The sequence below is a fragment of the Magnolia sinica genome, chromosome 6 (assembly GCF_029962835.1).
Source record: "Magnolia sinica isolate HGM2019 chromosome 6, MsV1, whole genome shotgun sequence".
In the NCBI taxonomy this organism is placed as follows: Eukaryota; Viridiplantae; Streptophyta; class Magnoliopsida; order Magnoliales; family Magnoliaceae; genus Magnolia; species Magnolia sinica.
Genome location: NC_080578.1, coordinates 93,862,714 through 93,889,841, shown reverse-complemented (window position 1 = coordinate 93,889,841; position 27,128 = coordinate 93,862,714). Strand labels below are relative to the sequence as shown.

Sequence of the window (27,128 nt, the reverse complement as noted above, 5' to 3'; positions counted from 1 at the left end):
CCATGAAGTGAAGCGAATTGAATGTGAAATGCATTGAATTGACCGTGAAGTGAAGAGAATTGACCATGAAATGCATGGAATTGACTATGAAGTGAAGCGAGTTGGCCATGAAATGCATTGAAATGACCATGAAGTGAAGGGAATTGACCATGAAGTAAAGGGAATTGACTATGAAATGCATGGAATTGACTGTGAAGTTAAGGGGAATTGCCGAAATTGACTGTGAAATGAAGGGAATTGACCATAAAATGCATGAAATTGACCGTGAAGTGAAGGGAATTGACCATGAAATGAATTGAATTGACCGCGAAGTGAAGGGGAATCGCCGAAATTGACTGTGAAATGCATGGAATTGACCGTAAAATGCACGAAAATGACCGTGAAGTGAAGGGAATTGACCGTGAAATGCATGGAATTGACCGTGAAGTGAAGGGGAATCGTCGGGATTGACCGTGAAATGCATAAAATTGATCACAAAGTAAATGAAATGAATAAAATTGACCGCGAAGTGAATGAAATGGATTTTCGACCATCGACCTGATGGAATCTTGGAAAATAACCAGGTTGGATGGCTAAAGTAGCTTCTCCTACCCCAAAATCATATAGGGTAAGTCGAGTAACTAATTTTAGTTTAGAAGATATTTTTGTTAAATGAATAAAGAAAGAAATGAAAAAAAAGAGATTTTTTTTATATGATTATATACACATATTTATATAAATATGTATTAGAGAAAAATGTAGGTAGAATAAAGCTCTCCATGTAAAAAAAATAAAAATGCATAGACTCCGTTGCAACGGTTGGCCTATGGCTACGGATTTGGTCTATGGCTATGGTTATAATCTGTAACCATAGGGGCTGCGGATCAGTATGGCACCACTGGACAGGCCAGCAACTGGCAGGGGTCGCCAGTTCGGGGAGCCCACCCCGTACGGTCTCTCTATGGCCACAGATTGTGCTGACCGTACTTCTTTGAATGCTTGCATTGAAACCCTTTCAGGGTTCACAGAAGTTTGGGATCGTTATTAAATTTGTTTTTCCTCTTCATCCAGGTCTTTGTGACCTTATGAATAGAATGGATGGAAAATAAATATTATGGTGGGCCCTACAAAATTTTTAACTGTGAAAATTAATTTTTCCATTGCTCTTTGTGGTGTGGTCCAGTTAATCTTTGGATATGATTCTTTTTTTTTTTTTTGATAATGCTTCGAAATGATCTCGAAAAATGGATGAACGTTGTGGATATAATAAATACATAACAGTGGGGCCACGTGACTTTGATATCTTTTGAACCGTTCGTACAAGTCGGAGTTCGCGGAGCGTGAGCGCTCGTCTTCGAGCACCAGCCGATCCGTTGAAGGAAAAAGTAGGGGCATTTTAGACCTTCTGCAAGTCGTCCGTACAGATGGGCTTAATCTGGTGAAGTAAATAGAAGTGTGAAAAAAAAAAAGGTTAATGGCCCATAAATGGGTCGTACAGTGGTGAATTTCTTATTTTGAAAAGAGAGAATTTTGATACTCAGGAAGAGTGCGGCGGATGATACGCATGCACTCACAAATTGCATACGCGGAACATAAATAAGTCAAATTAAATTTGTATCCCTGTATCCTGAAAAAAAAAATCATTGGCTGCCTTACTATAAGATTGGTGGACATTCATTGGACGGTTAAAATGAAAAATATCAATGTTCTTCTTTCAAAAAACAAGTATCCACGAGTCAAAGGCTAGGATCGTCCAACCAATCTGATTTTGAGCATGATGGACACTGGCCTCCAAAATGTGATCGGCTTAATTTGAGTTTAATATATGCCTACCGTACAATTTCTGAGTGCCTGTGTATCAACCGTCATACGCTGCCTGAGTATCATGTAACAACCCTTTTCCAAAAAGGGCATACAAGATCACGAGAAAATGACCACTGTAGACAATACCTTTTATCCAGCGGTTTTTACGAAGGAATACAAACTTAAGTTACCTACTCAGACTAGCACGTGCGGACAGCGACTTTGGAGGCGAAAATACCCCTCCCTTCCTTTCGAAGACGAGCGCTGTCGCTCGTCCAACCGAAGTTGTACGGACGGCTCAAAAGAGATCAAAGCTACATGGCCCCACAGCCATGTATTTGTTATATCCACAACGTTCATCCATATTTCGAGATCATTTCGGAGCATTATCCAAAAAAAATTCATATCCAAAGATCAACTGGACCACACCACAAAGAGCAACGGGAAACTGATTTTCACCGTTAAAAATTTTGTAGGGCCCACTATAACATTTATTTTCCATCCAATCTATTCGTAAGGTCACAAAGGCCTGGACGAAGAGGAAAAAAAAAATCATAATAATCCAAAACTTCTGTAATCCCTAAAAGGGTTTCAATGGTAGACATTCAATTCCTCACCGCCTTTTACAGTGTGGTCCACTTGATAGTTAGATCTATCTTATTTTATGTCTCGAGCTTAATATGAGCTTGCCAAATAGATGGACGGTTTGGATATAACACAGACCTCATGATGGGACCCACAAAGGCGGTGGGAGTTACAACACTAAAAAAAAAAAAAAAAGGGGAACCTATGGCTACGATTTTCTATAGCTACGGCTTATAACCGTAGCCATATTCGTAGCCCCTGCTTTTTGGATAACTGTAGCTCTGTGATTAATCGCAGCTCTCGTGATTCCACCACAAGTCGCTGTCCCGGTCGGTGATCAATCACGGATTCTGCGATTCCACCCCCAATCTATGGCTATGAATTATAACCGTAGCTATAACCATATCCTTATCCTTTTTTAGTTTTTATTTTTTATTTTTTTATTTTTATTTTTTTATATGGAGAATTTTATTCTACCTACATTTTTATCTAACACATATTTATATAAATATGTATATATAAGCATATAAAAAAAATTTATCTCTTTTTTTCATTTATTTCTTTATTCATATAACAAAAATATCTTCCAAACCAAAATTAGTTACTTGACATACCATATATGATTTCAGGGCTGAAAGTTGGGCGAGCTCAACCTGACCAACCTGTGACCGACCCGACATTGGGTTGGGCTTGGGAAGGATGTATCGAGTTTGGTCTTGAGGTTGGGCCATACAACACTAACCTGATAAAACTTGGGTTGGGCTCGGGTTGAGGTATCGGGTTGACTGACCCAACACAAACCCAATTAAGATATAAGTTCCTTATAAATTAATTATAATTGAGTGCAGATCATTTGTGTTGAATGCAAAGGAAATTCCAATGCCTCCCCTCAAGCTAACAAGATATGTTGGATTTCCCTCTCCCGAATAAATTGCTTGATACAAAATATGACTTGTAATGGAGTAGTTGTCCTATATTTTAGCTTGTTTGTTTAGAAAAAAATGCATAGAAATGATCGTGAAGTGAAGGGAATTGACCGTGAAATGAAATGGAATCGTCGAAATTGACCGTGAAATGCATGGAAATGACCGTGAAGTGAAGGAAAATGACCGTGAAATGAAACGGAATCGCCGGAATTGACCTTGAAATGCATGGTAATTCCTAGCTTCCTCGCTCAATTCTTAGGTTGCCTCGTTCAATCCATAGGTTCCCTCGCTCAATTCCTAGCTTCCTTCGCTCAATTCTTAGGTTGCCTCGCTCAATCTGTAGGTTCCCTCGCTCAATTTCTAGCTTCCCTTGCTCAATTCCTAACTTCCCTCGCTCAATTCGTAGGTTACCTCACTCAATTCGTAGGTTCCCTCGCTAAATTTCTAGCTTTCCTCACTTAAATCCTATGTTCCCTCGCTCATTTTCTAGGTTCCTTCGCTGAATTTCTAGCTTCCCTCGCTCAATTCGTAGGTTGCCTTGCTCAATTTCTAACTTTCCTAGCTCAATTCCTAGGTTGCCTCACTTAATTTTTAGGTTGCCGCGCTGAATTTCTAGCTTCCTTCGTTCAAATCCTATGTTCTATCGCTCAATTCGTAGGTTGTCTCGCTCAATTTCTAACTTTCATCGCTTAATTCGTATGTTGCCTTGCTCAATTTTTAAGTTGCCTCGCTGAATTTCTAGCTTCCCTCGCTCAAATCCCATGTTCCCTCGCTCATTTCATAGGTTGCCTCGCTCAATTCCTAACTTTTGTCGCTCAATTCTTACGTTGTCTCGCTCAATTTTTAGGTTGCCTCGCTGAATATCTAGCTTCTCTCGCTCAAATCCTATGTTCCCTTGCTCAATTCGTAGGTTGCCTCACTTAATTTATAGCGTTCCTTACTCAATTCATAGGTTGCCTCGCTCAATTTTTAGGTTGCCTCACTGAATTTATAGCTTCCCTCGCTCACAGTCAATTCGCTTCACTTCATGGTCATTTCCATGCATTTCACGGTCAATCCCGGCAATTTCGTTTTGATTCACGGTCATTTCCATGCATTTCACAGTCAATTCCCTTCACTTCACGGTCATTTCTATGCATTTCCTGGTCATTTCCTTTCATTTCACAGTCATTTCATACATTTCATGGTCATTTCTATGCATTTCACATCATTTTCCTTCATTTCACGGTCATTTCCCTGCATTTCATGGTCATTTCCATGCATTTCCTGGCAATTCCCCAGACCTCAACCCAAGCCCAACTCAAGTTTTATCGAGTTGCTATTTGTATGGCCCAACCCCAAGACCAAACCCGATACATTCTAACCAAGCTCAACCCAATGTCGGGTCGGTCACAGGTTGGTCGGGTTGAGCCCGCCCAGCTTTTAGCCCTAAAATTATATATGGTACGTCAGGTAACTAATTTTGGTTTAGAAAATATTCTTGTTATATGAATAAAGAAAGAAATGAAAAAAAGAGATTTTTTTTTTTATATGCTTATATTTACATATTTACATAAATATGTGTTAGAAAAAAATGTAGGTAGAATAAAATTCTCCATGTCAAAAAAAAAAAACAAAAAAAAAAGAAAAAAGAAAAAAGAAAGTGTATAGGGTACTGTTATAGCTACGGTTATAATCCGTAGCATTAGATCAAGGGGTGGAATCGAGGAATCTGCTATTAATCGCCGATAGGGATAGTGACTTGTGGTGGATTGCCGAGCTACTGTTATGCCTACGGATTATAACCGTAGCTATATCCGTATCCCTGTGCGAACCCCATTACCATTTTGCTTAAACGTCTACCAGTGAAACCCTTTTAGAGCCACACAAGTTTTGGATATTATGAAATTTGTTTTACCTCTACGTCCAGAGGTCTTCATGACCTTATGGATAGATTGGATGGAAAATAAATGTTATGGTGGGCCCTACAAAAGTTTCAATGATGAAAATCAATTTTCCGCTGCTCGGTCTAGTGTGGCCCAGTTGATCTTTGGATATGATTTTCCTTTTTTTTTTTTATAATGCTCTAAAATGATCTCGAAATATGGATGAACGTTGTGGATATGATAAATACATAGCTGTGGGCCATGTAACTTTGATCTCTTTTAAGCCGTTCGTACAACTCTCACTTGGAGGAGCGTCAGCGCTCGTCTTCGCAGTGAAAAGGAGGGGTAGTTTCGTCGTCAAAGTCGCTGTCCGCACGTGCTAGTCTAAGTTGGTAACTTAAGTTTGTATACCTTAATAAAAACCGCTGGGTAAAAGGTTTTGTCTACAGTGGTCATTTTCTCACAAGATCACTCACAAGTACTTCCAAAGCACAGCTCTCTCTCCCTCTCTCCGATCTGAAGATTAAAATCGAGATCTTCTCCAGGTTAGTGATTTTAGATCTGTCAATTTTTTCTTTTAAAAAAATTTCTGCGATTCTTTCTGTAATTTTCAGCTGATTTCTTTCATTCCTGGCTTTTTAGATCTGTATTGGCAGAACGTCAGTCCAGTTCTATAATCTCCCTCTCTTTCTTCTTCTGATATTCTTTTAGCTGCATTTTGTATTTTGTTGCGTTTGGATGCCTTATTCTCTGTAGATGTTATCTATTTCTGTCTGTTTATTCCACCATCCCGATTGAAATACAATAACTTGAAATTACAATCCATCTAGGGATCGTTTGGATGCCTGTAGGTTTTTAAGTGACTTTCAGGTGAAAGTCATTACATGCTGCCTGTTTAGACGTAAGTTGTAAGTCTTTTACAGGTGGTAGACTCCCAAGAATTTCAACACGAGGTCTGGGGTTCGAGTACCCATAGGTATGTGTGCGCACTGCGCGTGGTAAAAAAGAAAAGAAAAGGTAAGTGATTTTTTTTATTTTTTTTTGCACCGCCTCGGTGGATCCCAGGATCCACTGAGGTGGGTGGGACCCCTGACTGTGGGGCTCACAGTGATGCATGTGCCTTAAATCCACACAGTCAAACCATTTTGACAGCTTATTTCGGAGAGCAACCCAAAAATGAAGCTGATCCAAATCTTAGGTGGACCACACCACAGGAAACAGTTGTGATTGAATCCCCACCATTAAAACTTTCATGGATTCCACTGGAATGTTTATTTGCCATTCAGCCTGTTGATGAGGTCACAAGGACCTAGATGAAGAGACCATACAAATATCATCTTGATCCAAAGGTTTTGTGGCCCACAATAAGTTTTGAATGGTCAATTACCACTGTTTCCTGTACTATGGTCCATCTGAGATTTGGATCTACTTCATTTTTTTGGATCATGCCCTAAAATGAGCTTTCAATATGGATGGATGGCATGGATGTGGTCACATACATCACGGTGGGTCCCGCAGTCAAGGGTCCTGCCCACATGGAATTGTGTGTGTGTGTGTGTGTGTGTGTGTGTGTGTGTGTAGGTTGTAATTCACAGGTAAGTAGTTGTGTGTTCACACCAAACAGAGCTTGGAGGGAATCATTACGCAATCTTTAAATCATATAAAAAGCTTGTCATAAGATATGCCAGTTGAGCCCGTTCGGATGAATCTTTGAGCCGATTCCTAAGCTAAAACCAACCATTAGGTGGGTCACCCACATATTCGAAATTCTGGTGATTAGTGGACGGGCCGGATTTAGTGGCCAAGGCATGCCTCTGCAGCTGTAGGAAGGATTAGATTGCACACAAGCTTGCCATTCACATATATGGCTTCAATGGATGAGAAGACAAGTGGCCAAATTTCAGATGAATTATACAATGCTCGGACCAACAGGTTGCACGGTGTTGTTTGTGTTCTGTGTTTCGTACATGACAAGTGGGACCCACAGTTCAATGACCCTGACCATTAACATTATGGGTGCCACTTAGGATGGCCCATGAACCAAAACCTCTAAGGTTGGAAGAGTCGCTTACCCCAAATACGTGGTCAAATGTAGATAGTTACAACAACCGTTCACATTCAACACAGAAAAAGGCCAAATGTCATCCAGATAAGATCATTAAATCTGGGGGATTTTCGATCAACAAGCTATCCATGCGAGGACCATATACTCAATGCTTTGAATTGTTAAACAGTGGGCCTATTATACTCAATGCTTTGGATTGTTGAATCATGAGCCCCATTTGAACAAAAATTGAAAGCCTTGAATGGCAAGATACACAAACCTTTGGGGGAGAGTGTTGTATTAAGCACACACTGGAGTTGTTTCTGTCAATACCTTGTGCCTTCATCTCTCTATACTTTCCATGTAAAAGGGGAAGAAATTTGACCTGTTGAAATCGTGGCTGAAATTAGAGGTAAAGATCTTCCCTTCCCCTTTTCTCGATGGAAAAAAAAGAAGAAGAAGAAGAGGAGAAAGGAGAAGCCTTACCTTGCACTGCGAAAGGCAGGGAAAGGTGGAAAAAGGAAAAGCCGGTTGGAAGGATGGATGATTCCTGTAGACAGGTCTGGGGATCCAACGGTTGTGTGCCTCCCCCCGCAGCAATAGTTTCAAAAATTCTAACGATTGGGGTGTAACTCACTTATAGGTAAGTGAAATCCCACCTCACCCAATCTAAGTTGCTTGTAAGTGACTTACAAGTAGTAACTCACAGGTGAAATTTCACGCCCAAATGCTCATACGTCGCTGGTTGGGGATATGGAAACATGTATTGATGTTGCCATTACTTGGAAATGTATCATTGATTGAAGGAAGCATTGGGGAAACATGGGGAAAATGGTGGAATTTATCAATGAAACTTCTGGAGATGCTAAAATACACATATTCGCGTAGTTAGGTATCAAGTAATTGCAAAAAAGATGCATACACAATAAGTTCACCTTAAATGGGGGCCTAAAGGAATATAAATATTGACTTGGGGAAACATTGGGAAAATAGTGGAATTCTTTAATGATACTTTAAGAGATGATAAAGTACACATATTTGCGTATTTAAGAATTAAATAGTAGAAAAAAAATGCATATTTACATATTTAAGAATTAAATAGTAGAAAAAAAAATGCATATTTGCATATTTAGGAATCAAATAATAAGTTTCCCTTTAATGGGGGCCTAAAAGCATATATAGTTGACTCAAGAAAACATTGGAGAAACATAGAAAAAATGGTATATCCAACCATCCATCCATGCATGCACATACATACAAACATACAAACACATGTGCATGATCAATCCATCAATCCACCCATCCATGCATACATACATATGTAAAATGACTCATACATATATACACCCATGCAAGATCCATCCATGCATGCATGCTTACACACATCCATCCATCCATCTAACCATATATACATACATTCATGATCCATCCATCCTTCCATGCATGTATACATATACACACAAACATACATTTCATCATATAACCATGCACCCATAAAAAAAGCATCCATCCATCCAACCATGCATACATATATACACACATCCCTGATCCATCCAACCATCTATGCATGTATACATATGCGCACATACAAACATGCATTTCATCATACAACCACACACCCATACAAAAATTTTGGAATGGAATTTTTTTTTTTAAATAAACAGATTTTTGGCATATCAATACATTGCTGATATTATCAAAATTTTGCTGATGCATTAGTGATACAAGTGACACTTGGAATTTACTTAAAAAGGTCCCAAGTGTTAGGAATCCCTCCCCATGTGGAGATGAGACCCATGTGTAGGCCCAAAATTGCCTTGTAGCTGTGAGGCCCAAGTGAATGGCATTTTGGTCATTTTGCCTCACCCCTTTTGTTTAAGATAAAAAGAAAAAAAAAGGATTTTTAAGAGAGACATAAGAGGAAAAATTCTAGCAACATTTTCGGGGTTTCTCTTGGGGAAAAGATGGCTTTTTACAAGGAGAGCAAGGTACTCTCTACGAGGTATTGGTTCAAGTCTCTTATTAATTTTAAGAGGTTTTTCGTCTCCGATATCGCTAGGTTTCCATCCACAAACTCCGGTTTCTTCGGTTGCCTTCTCCAAGGGTTGGTTAATGGTTTTTTTTTTTTTCTACAATACCATACTGATAAGAAATTTCTTTCTTCTTTGATCTTGTAATCCACCTGTAGGGTGTTGTATTTGGTTATCCAAGAGAGGAGGGTGTTTTCTTGAAGGTTGTTGGGTGTTGTATTTTGTTACCCAAGAGATGCTGCTTTCTTGAAGGTTGTTGAGTGGTGTATTTTGAGCATTCAGGAGATGATGCTCTCTTGTTGATTGTACTTCGATTATCGTTATAGTGGATTTGTTGTTGGACTGACTTCCGTGGTTTTTTCCTACATATTGGAGGGTTTTCCACGTTAAAAATCTTGGTGCCTCCCTTGTATTTTACATATTTGATATAACACTCATCTTTCATTAAATTTCTCCATACCGGTAATCCCATGGATTTACTAATGCAGGGGCATTTCACACCAGGCTCGAGTGGGGTAGCCCGTGGGATATGGGGACACACTTGGGGTGGGCGGCCCATGTGATTTGGGGCCCACGAGCCCACGAGGGGATTCGACCGAGGTCCTAACCCATGAGATGTGGGGCTTCGGATATGAGATAAAAGGATTAATTCACCATACTCTTAACAGTTCGAGCTTTTAGAGCAAGTGGTTGATTGTCCTGCATCAAATTGGTATTAGAGCGAGAGGTCTCGTGTTCGAGACTCCTCACCGGGAGTGATTAATGCAGGAGCATTTTCACACCAGGCTCGAGTGGGGTAGCCCGCGGGATGCAGGGACACACTGGGGGTAGGTGACCCATGTGATTTGGGGTCCACGGGGGAGGTCTCATGTTCGAGACTCCTCACCGGGGTTGATTAATGTAGGGGCATTTAACACCGGGCTTGAGTGGAGTAGCTTGTGGGATGTGGGGACACACTCGGGGTGGGCGGCCCATGTGATTTGGGGCCCACGAGCCCCACGAGGGGGGTTCGGCCGAGGTCCTAACCTATGAGATGTGGGGCCTGGGCTATGAGATAAAAGGATTAATTTACCATACTCTAACAGTTCGAGCTTTTAGAGCAAGTGGTTAATTGTCCTGCATCATTTACACATAGTTGGTAAAGGTCATGTTCCTTTACACTAAGGACCCACATTTGATTCCACTACAAATCCAGCCAATGGCATTTCTTTTCCTTTTTGTTACAGATACAACAATGGATGGATTGCATTACACATTCCATTTCTTAAAAAAAGAATTGCATTATAAAACATTTTGCTTCTACAACCGATTGTGAATATCTGAATTTGAGGTCATTTGGATGCCTGTAAATTGGGTTACGTGATTTACTTGTTACTCATAGGCATTGTTATGAGTATCAATGATATTGTCGATAATGTCACCAATATTATCAGTCTCGCTGACTCGGCGATACCAATAACACAAGTAGTATCAGATATTCCAGGTATCGGCGATATATCACTAAGTAACTCCAATGTTTTCAATTGTGTACATGTACTGTGTAGATTGGAGATAAGTTGACAAGCATTGAGCTGTAAGGGTTGCTAATTCCCCCTGGCAACTGACAGATTCATGCAATCACTGACAGATTCATCAATATATTAAGTGTCCCCAACTGGCAACTACAGTACTGCTATTCATTGATACCTTCCTTTATCTACTGCAATACAAATACCTTTTTTAAATATATATAACTCAAAGGTGGGATTAGAGTATAAGAATAACTAAGAGATTGAATAAATAAATATTCGAAGGTAAATAACCAAATGAGCAAAATCTAGATTCGAAAAGCATAATTACATAATCGATTTGACCATATCAATTTTTCTCTGGTAAGGAATGCAAATTCAAAACCTTGATGTTGGTTTTCTCATAATGAGATGCCCTCATTATCAATAGTTCTAGTTTTGCTCCATTTCTATTTGAGTTGTATTGGTTGGATTGATGCCAGTTATGTCTATCCTTTTTATTTCTTTCTAACTAACACTCAGATGGTTCTTGGTGTGTAATTTTTTTTATTCGTCTTGTCAATGCACATGCTTGTTAATGTTTTTTGTTAGATGAAATTGGTAGGCTGTTTTTAGTATCCCTTCATTGTTCTTTCAGTTTATCCTCCATTTCAGGTTTCCTCAAAAGTTGCATTTTGCAAAGCCTATTTGCTTATTTCCGCATGTGCCTCTCTAGGCAACCGAATGCAGTGATCTTGCACTTGTGCGGGATTCCGAACTGTGCATTAGGCAGGCCACTCACCATGTAGATGATCAGGACCAAAGATCAGGATGGTGCACTCGTCAGGCAAACCACATGCTTCGTTCTATGTGAACTACTGGAAGTATCTTAAAATTGGTCATTGTTTTCATCCATGTGTGTCCTACCTGATGAGTGGATGGGCCTTTTTTCTAGGGTTAGTTCGTCACATGGTAGGGTCACCTCATGCATGGGCATTACGGCTAGGATGTCTCATGCGCACGCCAATCAGGGGATTGTGTGGACTTTCCAAAGCTAAATAATTATACTAGTCTCAAGTTGTTGTTTTTTTTCCCTTTCTTTTCTTTTTCTGAAAGGTCTTGTCTGAAGTTGTTTTAATTTTTAGTTGACAAAAAAAGATACTGATATGAAGATTTTCATGCTACTCTTCTGTTTCGTAGTCACAGATCAGGAGTTGTATTGATTCGCATAGTTCCTCAAGTCTCATAAGTGTTACTTTTTCTTCTGAACAGGAAAATTTTGAATCACAACAATGTTTAGCAACAAGGTTTTACCACCCTCAGCAAACTGGCCATGTCCTGGACAGTTTTCAAAGCTTCCTCCTAGATGTCCATTACCAAGCAAGTCCCAACCTTCGACTGATTGTGATTTCTTGCACCCGATGGGAAAAAAGTACATGCCAATTCCTAAACAGAATCACAGGCATCACCAAAGAACATCTTCAGAGAATTTCATCATTGAGGAGCAGCCTTCCTGGCTTGACGACCTTCTTAACGAACCTGAAACACCTGCTACAAGAGGTGCACATCGGCGTTCCTCCAGTGATTCTGTTGCTTATCTCAATATTTCTGGTCCTTTCTGTGATATACAGAACATTTCACACCTTGAGTTCAGCAGGGGCGATAGTTCATCATTGCCTTTGCCAGTCTGTCTCCACATCGATATGCAGAGAAAAGCAGCCCATCCCCCCTTGGGAATTAATTCTGCTATGAAACTCCCCGACATGGATTGGAAACCTTCTGTAAATTCTTGTAGCTATCAGAATTCTGCTTTTGATGTAAGGCATAACATCATGCTAGCAAAATATGGACCATCATGCATTCAACAAGACAATGAGTGCTTGATAGCAGCAACGCATGAAGTAGAGAAATTTGATGAAGATGACCATAGAGAGTCATTCGATAGGAGGGAAAGCTTGTTCGTTGAGTCGGATGCATCTGATGCAGACCAATGTGGGCAGAAATTGTGCTTTGAGAGGAAAGAGGAATGTTCACATGGAATGCCTATCGCGTCTGATACAGATCTCAGACGAAAACAGTAAGTGACGCACCCTTTAAGTGATTCAACAAGACAGATTATATGATCCTTGACCTGAGATTATATCCTCAGGTCGACGAGGCCCATGATCTGATGGGTCACAGAGGATGGACCATGGCCCAAAAATCTCCATGATGAGACACTTCTATGCCTTCTACCTGCCGGCTAGCAAATTGACATCAAGAGAAGAAATACAGCAACAGTCCACATTCAACTGAAAAGAGGCCAAAGATTGGATGTCTGGGATCTTCCCATCTGGAAGGTTTTGGGGTGTATCCACTCACGGTGGCCCATTAGATCAGAAGTCTAGATCACTGACACTGGACCTCAAGATCACTGAACTGTGGAATATCAGATGTAACTGTGGATTTTTCTTAATGTATTATTATAATATATATATATATATATATATATATATTTTCAGTTATAACAAAGACATCATTTGATTATTTTCCTGTTTACCTCTAGTGCTTACAACCTCACGAGTCACGACATTTATGGTATAACCAATGTCATTTTCATGTTGTTTGTTAATTTGTTGCTCTGGATCCTTGTCATGGGATCCCATTATTCTGTTAGACAGGGCGCATGCCTTGTATAGCCACATGCCTTGTATAGCTGTTCACTCCCCAAGTATAGGGTTGTGATGTAGTAATAAACTCGGTGAGACCGAGGTCGAATCCCAAGGGACTGATACCTGTACGTTATCTGAAACTAAGTAGAACTAGAACTAGACTAAGATGAAATCTAAACCGATTGTAATTTGAGGAATAATGATGAAATAATTATCTAAAACTTAAAGAATTCAGGGAAAGGACACTAGGGATTCAGAGGATCCCCTTGTAGAGATTGAGGAGATCTTATGCCTGTTTCAAGAATTCAACTGGACTTAGAGTCCTATCCTCATCCAATTGAAGGGTGTAACCATCAAACTGAACTTCCTTTGATAAAGTTTTCAAGAGATGAAAGGTATATGAATTAGAATGGATTCCATCACCAAACCATGCCCAGGAGACAAAGTAAACAATAGAATTAAACTAATTACCAACCAATCAATAATGTATGAAGGTTAGGAAGGGTACTGTCATCCGACCATGCCCAGGAGACGATGGTGAACAACAGGGCTTCTTGACGTCATAAACATAAAAAGGAAAGGAACATGCTCAAAGCTATCGCAGACCCATTGTAATTTTAGTCACAACAGACCATTAAAAACTAAAAAACATTCCCTTAATAATCAAACTAATATCAAGTTCAGTTCACAAATTAAATTAAATCACGTTACAAGCTTCACCTCTTAGCCCTAGCTAAGAGGTTTAGCCTAAGATAGACATGATTAGGCTAATTCCTAAATAAAAATAATAAAAATAGAAAACAAAAGAACTCAAACTGCTCCACGTCCACCACTGCTGGCCCCCCCTTTCTTTGCTTCTCTCTCTTTTATAACCTGCGAGGCGGGCTGAGAGAGCCTGTGCGTAACTCCTTACGCAGCAACATGAGTCGGTGCGTAGCCTTTTCGCAGCCAAGAAACAGTGTCCCAACTCCCTTATGTCCTTGCTTTCTTTCCAAAAGATCCACGTCCCTTGGGACATTTTTCACCGAACTACATGATAGATGGTCTGGATTACCCATCCGATGGTGATCATAAACACAAAAGGGTCCACAGTGGCCAGATTTCCCGGCACGGGTGCGAAGGCACTCGCGCTGGATTCCTGATGGAGTCCATTATCGTTGGTAACGGAAGAATACATACTGTTCATTGTATTCACCTCGAAAAACTAGATGGAAACGGATGGTTTTTGACTGGATTTGGTGTGGCCTACTGAGCTTTTTAGACTGCCGTCCGAATTGCGTTTGAACGATGAAAAACCGATCATGCAGCTCTCTTCAAATTCGCTCTCCTAGGTCTACATTAGCTGGGTCGTTGGAGTCTACTGAACGGTCCAGATCATCGGACCGATCCTGGCCACGAATGCAAAACGGCCCGGATCTTTCGGTCACGTGCGAACAGAGCTTTCACACTTCTTGCGCTGTGATGATGGTGGGCCCCAATTAGCTATCTTTTTGAGAAATCCACTCCGTCCATTATGATCCTCTCGAAAATCCATTAGGTAATGGATTGATTTATGCGTGGCCCACAGGAGTTTTCTCACTGCCGTCCATCTTCCGTTTTGACGGTTGAAATATGATATACGCTATCTCCTAAAATTCCGTCACCTAGGCTTTGGTAATAAGGCCTTTGAAAACCTAATGGACGGTCCGGATCTTCTAATTACATGATGAGTGGGGCCCACTAAGCAAACCCAACGTCGGACAGCGTTAACGCTGTTGCGTTTGGAAAATTTTGAGTTTTTGTCGGTCAGCGCCCGCTGACCGACTTTGAGTGCATGGGTGCACGGCTGGTGCACGTGCACACTGTGCACATGCAATGCACACGTGGGGTCCATCATGGTGTATGTACAAAATCTCCTCTGTCCATCTGGTTCTTCATATAATTTAAGGTGTTGAGATCGACGATGAGGCATATCCAAAGATCATCATGTGGGCTCCAGATTGATGATCTGTGGGATGATTTGTCCATTGGGCCACTTCCACAGGGCTCCGGGGGCTAAAATTCGACGTGTACGGTTAATTTATGGCCCTCAGGCCATATCTGAATTTTTGAGCCGAACGGATGGTGAGAACCTTATGATCTTGCATTCTGGACGTCTTTTAGGCCACGTGAGCTTTAGTTTCTTGATTTTCTCAGATCTCTGGTGTGTATATCCATCGATCTTGGTCCCTTGGAATCCGTCCTTTGCCTTGATGATTCTGAAGCATCAATTTCATGCATTTAGCATCTTTTTCAGTCTACGCTTATAAATCCACCTTGCAACATAAACATGATTAAAACAGGTTGTTAAACAGTATCATGTTCGTAAATCTAGGCAATAACTAGGGTCTGATATGCTATATTTGACCCTCAACAATAGCTAATTAGATGATTCTGTATTTCTAATTTACTTTATATAGATGGTTGTAGATCTCTATATATTCAACCCCTTTGGATTGTCTCAAATACAAGAAAACAAAAGTTCTCTTTGTTTTCATGGTATCAGAGCATACCGATCCTAATCCGGCACCTCATTCGTCACTGACACTGCCTCTTGATAGATCCGACCGTTCCTGCGTCATCTCCTGACAAATCCGACCACCCTTGCTGGTCACATAGCCTCGTCCGACCACCCTTGCTGCTGCGTCCGTCCTCCCTTGTTGCTGTATCCGACTCTGCTGCTCGTCCGACCACCCTTGCATCATCCGACCGCCCTTGTTGCGTCGTCCGAACATCCTTGCGTCATCCAACCACCCCTGCGTCGTCTGACCGCCCTTGCTGCTCGTCCGATCGCCCCTGCTGCACCCTCAGCCCTTCCGCATGCCCCTGTTGCTGGTGCTGCGTTTGATCCAGCAACCCCTGTTGCTGTTGCTACGATTCGCTCCATCCCTTGGGTATCTCCTTCTGCTGCCAAGTACATCCAGAACTTCCTTCTGCTGCGACTCTTCACGTGGTTTCCATTCCTTCAGATCTATGGACAAGGACTCATCCCGTACAGAGGTCTCATGTTGTAGTTTTGATGGAACCAACTACAATATATGGGCCATCCACTTTCAGAGCTTTCTCAAGGGTCGTGGTTTGTGCGGACTAATTGATGGATCTGTTACTGTCCCCACTTCCATCGATGCTAACAAATTAGCTGAGTGGGAAATGAAAAATGGACGGATTATTACCTGGATTCTCGATTCAGTCGATCAGTCCATTGCTGTTGGCCTCACACCTCACCGCACTGCTAAGGCAATGTGGGAGCATCTCTAAACAATTTATCAACAGAGTAATGCAGATCGGTTATACCACCTGGAACAAGATCTGGTTAACCTTACTCAAGGTGATGACAGTATTCAATCACTCTACTCTAAAATTGTCGCAATTTTGACGGAGGTGGCTATGATGGATCCTGTATTTCCTCATGACTTTAAGATATTCCAAACTATGCACGAGAGTGCGCAAGTTCGACAGTTTCTTATGAAGCTGCGTCTAGAATTTGAGCATTATCAGGCTACTCTCCTGAACCGTAGCCCTACTCCATTGAATTCGGTTATTAATGATTTATTGGCTGAGGAACAACGACTGAAAGTTCTCTCTTACTTCCCCAACTCTGGTGCCCACCACTGCACCAAACCGTGGTTCCACTCCTTTGACTTGTCGCAGCTGCAAAAACGTGGGTCATGTCGTCGCTCAGTGCAAAGATTGGTGCGCTTATTGTCGACGGACTAGTCATGGTATTTAGGACTGCCGTTCACGTGCCTATGTATCTTCTTTCGGCCGTGGACGTGATGGTCGTAGTCGTGGCCGTGGTCGTGCTTTTTCTGCTACTTCTGCCACTAATTGCTCCGAGCCTTCTGTTAGTGATACTGCATCTACTATTTCTGCTGAAAGTCTTTCCTCACCTTTGACTCTTGCGATGCTCCAGCAAATCATGCAGGCCCTTTCTGCTGCCGGTATGATAGGTATATCCTCATCTTCTACATGGTTCTTTGATTTGGGTGCTTCCAATCATATGACTGGTGTTGTAACCCATCTTCGTGATATTCATCCATACACCGGAAATCAGGCTATTTCTACTACGGATGATACTAGACTATCCATTTAGTCCGTTGGATCCTTGACCTTCTCTCCTACCCATCGCCAGTTCACCCTTCGTGATGTGTTTCATGTTCCTAACCTCTCATCCAACTTAATTTCTGTTGGTTAACTTATATCTAATAACTGCTTAGTCATATTTCTTACAAACTGTTGTTTTGTGTAAGATCTGGCAACGGGGAAGGTACTTGGGATGGGTAGGCGGCATGGTCGTCTGTATATGCTGGACTTTGATCCATCTATCACTCCGGCTCGTTGTTTCTTTTCTCCATCTTCATCAGATATTTGTTCAGCAAATAAATTGTGGAAACTGTGGCACTTTCGCTTGGGTCATCCACATTCCGATCGGTTAATTCAGTTATTTTCTTCTGGCATGTTAGAGAATATTTCTCTTAATAAAAGTGATTTGGATTATTCTTGTTCTTCCTGTTGTCTTTCAAAAAGTAAGTGTATTCCATTTCCTCTAAGTATTACAAAATCATCTTCTATGTTTGAACTAGTGCATACGGATGTCTGGGGTCCTTCACCAATTATGTCTCTCTGAGTTACGATACTATGTTATATTTATTGATGATTTCACATGTTACACCTGGATTTACTTTTTGCACTCTAAGTCACGGGTTTTTGAAAAATTCAAGTTATTTCACTCTATGGTGGACACTCAATTTCAGGTACCAGTTCAAACTCTCCGCTCTGACTCAGGGGGAGAATATTTTTCAACAGATTTTCGTATATATCTTCATGGTCATGGGATTATTCATCAGACCGCCTGTTCTGATACTTCTCAATAGAACGGGGTGGTTGAATGAAAAAATTGTCATATTGTTGAAACTGCCAACACCCTGATGACAGCTATGAGTGTTCCTTGTTCTTTCTAGGCGGAAGTAATGTTACATGCAATCTACTTGATTAACCGAATGCCAACCAAAGTTCTGAATAGTAAAACTCCCTACTTTGTTCTTACTGGCTTACCTCCTACATATACCACATTTTGTGTTTTTTGTTGTGTATGTTATGTTCACCTGGCTTCACGTAAACGTAACAAACTATCTCCAAAATCGGTCAAATGTATGTACTTGGGATTTGGAGAAACTTAGAAGGGTTTTTGATATTATGATCCAGTTTTTCATCGTGTTCGGGTTTCACGACATGTTGTTTTTCTTGAACATATTGCCTTTCATTCATCTGTTCCTCTTCCCCACGCAACAAACTCTCCTGGTCTTACTGCATTTCCTGACATTCCTTTTACCTCGAGTACTCTCCTTCGTCCATTGCAAGTTTACTCACGACGACCACGTACATATCCACCACTTATTACTCAACCCGAACTTACTGTACCCGTTGCAAATCCCAAACCTACCTCGATACGTTGTTCCACTCGTGTACATTGACAACCTGATCGCTTGATATGCTCTGTGTAACAGCCCGAATTTTCATGGCCAGAGTTTGTACTCGTACCCGAGGAAACTGGGTGTTAATGATGTATAAATTGGATGTTTTAGAAAATCGCAGCTTTTTTTTTTTCTTTTAAGTCACATTCAAATGGATTTATGAAGGTAACATTCATAAGAATAAAATCAACTGTATTGATTATATTTCATCAAAGTAAAAGAATAATCAAATGGCCTCATAATGGGAAGTTTATTACAATATCATAGTTCATAGCGGGAGTATAAAACTTAATAGTAAAATTGTCTTCTTAGTCTTTCAAGATAATCTTTTATAAGGAAGTAGTCTTCTAAGTCTTCAATCTGTACATAACCTGCGTCATCTGTACGGTTGGGAGAGGGTTAATGCCCTACTCATAGTGATGGTTATCCTTTAAGATTAACACTAATTCAAGAGATTCATAAAAGTAAAATAATGGTACCGATACGTCTCGTACTCCACTAATACATGAGATATCAGTATGCGCAAACAACCTACATGAGATGCATGCCTAGCATAGTGTGTGCGGCTCATCATACGTAGTGATCATCACAATGTGGAATATAATTCATAGAAACCCGGCTCGACCCGCATCTCATAACTATGGATATTCGTCGGCATGGCCAACGTTAACGTGGATTTATGCAAACATCTTAAGGCAACACAATATGCGGTTGGGGAATTTACGTAGCTCGATGTGTTCATGGAGTGACTATTTGCGACAGCCAATTCCGAAAAGTTGATGTAACACGTATACCGATTTACATACATCGATTGTATACCATGCCAACCAACCCATGGAATTACGTGCCGACCAAGAGGGCCGCTACTCGTAACGCATTACGTCCATGATAAGATAATCGATTCACTAGTTGTGATACCTCTTAACACATCACTTGCACTTATAGAGAATATAAACTGAATCATAAAGAATATAAACTGAATCACGGAGGTTCTGGAATAGCAAGACACATGCCCAAGCCTTAAAGATAGACGGCACAAGGCCAATATAATAAAGAGAAGAGTGACAATGGTCAACTCAATAAAAGTGGCAATAGCCAACATAGCAAGAGAAGAGTGACAATGGTCAACTCAACAAAAGAAGAGTGGCAGAGCCATCTCAAATAAAAAGACGAGTGGCATAGCCAACTCTAATAAAGAGACGAGTGGCAGAGCCAACTCAAATATAGAGACGAGTGGCAGAGCCAACTTAAATAAATTTGATAAGGCAGGGGCAAGGCTTGTATCCATGGCCTCACATAAATTCAAAGAAATAACTTGCATTTGACAATATATCATAATCCCAAAAGGGCCAATAGTTATAATGATATAAACTAAATCAATTGATAGGATAATTCACAGAAAAACATGTAAACATGAAAGACAGGATAATTCATATCGTAAAAGGCACGAAAGAGGCCAGATGAAATAATAGGAATACAGGTAAAGGGTAGAATAAACAAATCAACTTAAAGTATTGTAAGCTTAAAGGATAAACCCTCACCTGTTGTCTGAATGTCTTCTAAGTTTAATTGTCTTGGTCAGTTTAGATTCACTTGTTTTGAATTCAACTAAAGTGGTTGTTAGGAGTTTTATACCACGCAAAACTCTGTATTTTTTTCCAAATCTTGGCGAGCCCTTCTACTGAGTCAACCGAGTTTTGTCAGGAAAGGCTGAAAGAAGGTAGTGTGGGATTAAGGGATAAGGGAGAATTTGCTGACCTGAACCTACTTTAATGGCCTGGAGGTTGCTGAATTTTTAGCACCGGCCTCCTTTTCTTCTTCTTTATTTCTCTTCTTCTCTTTTCTTTCTTTCTTTCTTTCTCTCTTTTCTTTCTTTCTTTTCTTTCCTTCTCTATTCTTTCTTCCTCTCTTTTCTTTTCTTTTCTTTCTTTCTTGCTGGACGGCAGCAAGGCGGAGCTGCTAGCCGTGAAGAGCTCTCTCCGTCTTTCTCAATCGGTCTCTCTCTCTCTCTCTCTCTCTCTCTCTCTCTCTCTCTCGTGGGGCGGCAGGCCTTTTATAGCCGTCTGAGTCCGCAAGCTCCCTTGTGTGAGTCTGTTTACGCAGCAAGGGATTCGCAAGATCTCCTTACGTAGCAATCATTTGCGTAACTGGGAGAGGGAACGACACTACGGTCTTCCTTGCACACGCACACATGTGCATCAACGTGTGAGGCTGATGTGGCTTGGGTCGGTTTTGGATGGCCGACAGACTGAACAGTTTGGATCTCCTCGTAGACCAGTTGCAGTGGCCCACTACATCTTCAAACAGACGCCATTTGTTTAACTGCGAACGGATCTGATTTCGACTCTTTGTTGGAGTCGACGGGACCCACTTTCGATGATCTTTAAATGGATCTGGGTCGTTTACTTGTTTTACAGGGTCGATTTAGGCCATAACTCATGATTTGAGATGGCCCCGCGTTTTGGGTGGGCCACACCGCTAATCAACGTGGTGCTGTGGTTACCTGTCATCGCGAGAGCTCGTGCGTGTGCATGGATGCACATGAGCACCGTAGTTTTGGTTGAATTCCCCTCCCGGACACGTTGGACGGTCCGGATCATCTATGTGGGTCATGATGGTGGCCCACAGTCTCCCTCAAAACGGATGTGGTCCGTCCGTTACGCAGCAAGGAGAGAGATTCTCTCCGTGTTCGAGTGGGAGTTGGGTCAGCGTGCGCTGACCGACTCTCCTGGTTCGGTGCGCGGCGATAGTTCGTGCAGGGTGTGCACCTGCTTCACGGGTGTGGTCCACCGAGACGTCTGTGGGAAATCTACGCCGTCCATTCACCTTCCCACGTAACTTAAGGGCTTGAGCCCGAATTTGAAACATATCCAAAGATCAGGTGGCCCCTAAAATCGACGGTCAATGGCTGATCTGCTCATTGAGTCACTTATATTATGATCTAAGGGTTGAGATTTGATGTGTACGGTTAATTTGGGCTAATTAAGCATGATATAAAGTTTCATGCTAAACGGATCGTGGGAACCGAGTGAACTAGAATTCAAGGGTCTAGGTTGGTGGCATTATCTTAATTTTTGTTGATTTAAAAGTTTCGTGAAATCTAATGGGTCTACTTGAGTGTAGGGACGTTTCTAAGTAATTCTAATAAAAGAGCTTATGCCTAAATCATCTTAGATGAAAGGTTATCAATTGATTTAGTTAATGGAACGAATACGCATTGCACTACTTGATCAGCGGTTGAATGATTTCTTTCGTGGGTGGGGATTGTTCTCAAGGGTTAGATTCGTGTTAGGAGACAAATGCAAGGTTAGGATAGCTAGATTGGTATTGTACACACGTATGATTTACGTCGAATCTTACGGTAACGCTCGTGGACTTTCGATGCTCGAGTATCGAAAAGTTCGGGGCGTTATACTATGTATGCCATGAATGCTACTCTGGTTATTGTATCTATTCCTACTTCATACACTTAGGCAGCCACTCCTGATTGTTGGAGGAAGGCTATGGCAGAAGAACTTGCAACATTGGATGATAATCATACGTGGGATATTGTCATTCGACCCACTGACCAACAATTAATTGGTAGTAAATGGATTTATTCTGTAAAGCTCAAATCTGATGGATCATTGGATCGATACAAGGCTCGGCTTGTAGCTCAGGGATACAAACAAGAACACCAAATTGATTATGATGAGATATTTGCTCCTGTGGCCAAGATGAAAACTGTTCGTACTCTTCTGGCAATATCATCCATTCGTTCTTGGCCACTCGCTCAAATGGATGTGAAAAATGCTTTTCTTCGTGGCGACCTCCAAGAAACAGTATATTTGCAACCTCCTCCCTGGCTCTTTAATCCCTACCAATAAGGTATGTCGCCTAAAGAAAGCTTTGTACGGCCTCAAACAGGCACATTGGGCATGGTTCTAACGCTTTCACGATGTTGTTACGGGTGCTGGCTTTACTCAGAGTGGTCATGATCCATTGTTATTTTTGCGCACCACTAATCACGGTATCATCATTGTTCTCGTATATGTTGACGACCTACTCCTGACTGGTAGCAATGCTACTGGCATCTCGGCATTCAAGGACGTTCTGAAATCATCCTTCAAAATGAAGGACCTTGGCCCTCCAACATAATTTCTTGGACTTGAATTTTCATGTTCTCAACGTGGCATCCTGGTCAGCCAGTGTAAATATACAAAGGATCTTCTCGCTTTAGCCTTATTGACGGATCAGAAGATAGTTCAGACTCCCTTAAAACTTAACGTTTAATATGGCCGTGACGATGGTCATTTTCTTGCGGATCTCACATTATACCGCCGTTTGGTTGAGAGTTTGGTCTACTTAACAATAACTTGCCCTGATATTGCCTATGCTATTCAAGTTGTCAGCCAGTTTGTTTTCGCTCCTCGGACTCTGCATATGACTATGGTGTTGCGCATCCTTTGGTACCTACGTGGAACTCTAGATCGATCACTGTTCTTCTCCTCTATGGCACCTCTGGACCTTCGTGCTTATTCGGATGTGGACTGGGCCGGTTGCGCTCTCACATGATGATCTACTACTGGTTACTGTGTTTTTCTCAGCACTTCTCTCATCTCTTGAAAGTGTAAGAAGCAGGCCACTGTTTCCAAATCCAACACGGATGCCGAGTATCGAGCGATTTCCGCTGCTTGGAGTGAGCTTGTCTAGTTACGTGGTCTTCTTTCAGAATTGGGCGTGCATCTACAAAATCCTACTCCACTCCATGTCGATAGTCTGAGTGCCATTCAGATTGCCTCCAACCCTATTTTCCATGAATGGACAAAGCATATTGAAGTTGATTGTCACTTCATCCAAGAGAAGTTTCAGTCTAGACTCATTTCTCTTCCACATGTTGCATCCCATGATCAAATTGCAGACATTCTCACGAAGTCCCTCACTTCTGCACGTCACTCATTTCTAGTTGGCAAACTATTACTTGTCGATGACCAGCATTAGTTTGAAGGGGGATGTTAGACAGGTCGCATGCCTTGTATAGCTAATTAGATGATTCTGTATTTCTAATTTACCTTGTATAGATGGTTGTAGATCTCTATAGATTCAACCCCTTTGGGTTGTCTCAAATACAAGAAAACAAAAAGAGTTCTCTTTGTTTTCATATTCTACCATGCTTTCATCTACAAATTTGTCTGTCAGTGGAGTTTTAATCTCCAGGATTTTATTGTATATACTATAATCTTATAACTAATGTCATTTTCATGTTGTCTGTTAATTTGTTGCTCTAGATCCTTGTCATGGGATCCCATTATTCTATCATGCTTTCATCTACAAATTCGTCTGTCAGTGGAGTTTTAATCTCCAGGATTTGATTGTATATACTATAATCTTATAAGCATTGTTCAATATAAGCAGCCAAATTCGATTTTGATCATTAAAATCTCTGAACTTGTTGACAGTGAGAGGCAGGGAATTCTTCCTTCAAATTCAGTTATGTTCTTACACAACTATTTGAAAGAACTATTAAATGCCCAAAGTTTCCTCTCCATGTTCACTATTTATCTCCCAATATATCATTCATTCTTTTTTCATTGTCTTTTAGGAAAGCTGTAAATGGATCACAATTGTCTTGGCTCATCACTAAGGGTTTTTTAATACTCAAGAATATAAGGATCCAAATGGACCATCATTTTTTTATGTTCATACTCATTTTTCTCCTATGGATCGAGAGGTGCCTCACATTTTATATTTATTTGTGAATGTTAACATTGGGAAAAATTTATAAGTCTGCAGCTGTGGTCGAGTAAATCTCTGTGGTTTCTTGGTTATTTCCGAGAATAATTTTTTTAATAAAATACTACCTAATTTTTTTGAATACATTCTAGTACATGTTTTTAAAATGTTTTCATTAAACTACGTCATTAGATTAAGTTTCATTAAACTACCTTCTATTAGATTTTCCTAGTGGTAGTTATATTATGCTGGTATTTTTTATAGATGACAAGATTACCCTTCCAATGAGAGTACCCTTTCAATAAACATTGTTCACAAATCAGAGTTTAGAATTGTTCCATCAATCTTATTTTGGAACTTTCTCTTAAATACATTGAGTTCCACAATTTAGTTCTGATTTGAGGTGACATTGCAACGGGTACGGTTTAATAGTGTTCGTATATCAACCATCGAACTCAAACTGAGTATCTAATAGATTCCATAAAAACCTCCCTTCTACTGTGCTCTCTCTCTGAAGTCTCTGACGCGGTGTATCTCTTTGGACCTGCTACCAACTAATTGAGGGTTAAGCGTATGACCTTTCATGTGATCCATCTAGTCCATCAAGAAAACTGCCTCAAGTTCACACTGGCACCCAAAAATGATGACGATCCAAGACTCAAGTAGGTTTCATTGTAGGAAACAATCGCAATGGGCATGTACACCATTAGCTTTGTGTGCGACCCACCATGGTGTTTATATGCCATACAATCCATTCATCAAACATCCCTCATTAGGATGAAAAAATTCCCCAAATATTACGTTGTTCCAAAACTCAAGTGGGTTGTACCATGTGAATTTAGTGATTTTACGTATAATTTTTGCATTGTTCCCTATGGGGTGGCCCACTTGAGTGTTAATCATCCTAAATTTTGGACTAAAAAGAAATATGGGGTGGGGTACCCCATTAGATGGGGTGGATCTCATGAAAACTCATCTGTTTGGGGCTTGATTAGCAGTAGGTATGCCCTTGTACATATGCAGGTGTGACTTTCCTGTAAGCTTTGTGGCACCCAATATGACGTCAGGGTAGAGTTGGACACAAACCAAGCTAGCTCGAAAGCTTGGCTTGGATTGGTTTGAAAAAGCTCGGCTTGGATTGATTCGAATAGAAGTTTAAACCAAACCAAGCCTCGGAGTCAAGCTCGTTTAAAAAAACAAACCAAGCTCAAACTAGGGCAGTACCAGCTCGGCTCGGCTCAATTCAGCTCGGTTGGATTCGACTTGATTCAACTCGTAGATTGTATGCACACTGACTCTTGTCATGTGATCCACTTGAGCTTTGGATATGATTCAATTTTGGGATCATGTCCTAAAATGATATGTAAAAATGGATGGATGGCATGGATAATACATAAAACATATACATGAATGCATACTATTTCATGTGGTTTGGTCCACTTGAGCTTTGGATATGATTTAATTTTGGATCATGTCCTAAAATGATATATAAAAATGGATGGATGGCATGGATAATACATATACATGACGGTGGGCGCTAAAGCGAGATTCGAATTGGCTGGTGACCTTAACACCCGCCACGTAGCTTGTGTCAAAGATCTGTGGGCCCCACCATGATATAAGTGTTTTATTTAGCCGTCCATCAAAATTTCTTGCTCATTTTACGGTATGAGACCAAAAATAAGGAAGATCCATACCTCCGATAGACTACAACACAGGATCCAAACTTGTTGGGGGACAAAAGTTTCAGATCAATATTGTTTTCCTATGGTGGGGCCCACCTCCATATATGTGAGGTAGGGGCATTGGAAATGACTTAGCGCATGGATGCGCTTTTTTAATAGCATTGGGAATAACTTAGTGCACACATGCGCTTTTCTGATAACATTGGGAATGACTTAGCGCACGCATGCTGATTGGATGCCTTCTTTTTCCCAGGGGAATGATCTAAGGGCAATCCAGTCAAACATGAGAGCTCCTCCAGAGACGGGCCCATCTTCAAGTCATTGAATACAAACAAGTTCAATGCCAAGATCCAATCACCCAAGGCTACCCCTAACATCCTCTAGTCAACATCCACTCATACCAGTCGGAGGACCCCTCCAAAACTATAATACTCAATCTCTCTGAGCTCAAACTCTGACAAGCTCCTAACCCAGGATCGCAGCCGATTAGAACATACCGAGTGTGGATGCAGTCGACAAGTGTGCACAGGAACGTCCTCATTGACCGTCATATCTGAAGAAACTAACTGCTCATCAAACTGAGGCATCCCCTCGTCACGGAGATCAATGGAAGCCGTCTCTTGGAGAAAGTTTTCAAAAATGGTCTTTGAAGCCGGGTGTCGACCAAGGAAAATCTCAACGTCTGGGTCAATGCTCACAACCCTAAGTGTGGGGTCGCGATGTAGTAATAATCTTGGTGAGACTGAGGTCGAATCTACAGGGACTGAACTTGTGTCTTCTGAATTTAACTAGAACTAGAATTAGATGAAGAACCAAAGCAGAAATCTGAATTAAAAAGAGTAATTATGAATAAGGTTTAAATTATCAAT

General features: G+C 41.0%; 1 protein-coding gene across 3 annotated transcripts in view; it reads left to right on the top strand.

Moving 5' to 3' along the window:
* The first annotated feature begins 5,620 nt into the window (after positions 1–5,620).
* Positions 5,621–27,128, top strand: part of LOC131249111 (uncharacterized protein At4g06598-like) — a 28,617-nt gene continuing 7,109 nt past the window's right edge. Inside the window, exons 1-2 of one of the 3 annotated variants that reach the window (XM_058249679.1) lie at positions 5,621–5,703; positions 11,992–12,796. In XM_058249679.1, coding sequence (XP_058105662.1) covers positions 12,012–12,796 — 785 coding nt within the window. In that variant the 5' untranslated portion in view covers positions 5,621–5,703; positions 11,992–12,011. Of the gene's footprint in view, positions 5,704–5,736; positions 6,176–11,971; positions 12,797–27,128 lie in introns of those variants that run through there. The other 2 variants (XM_058249678.1, XM_058249680.1) reach the window with 2 other exon arrangements.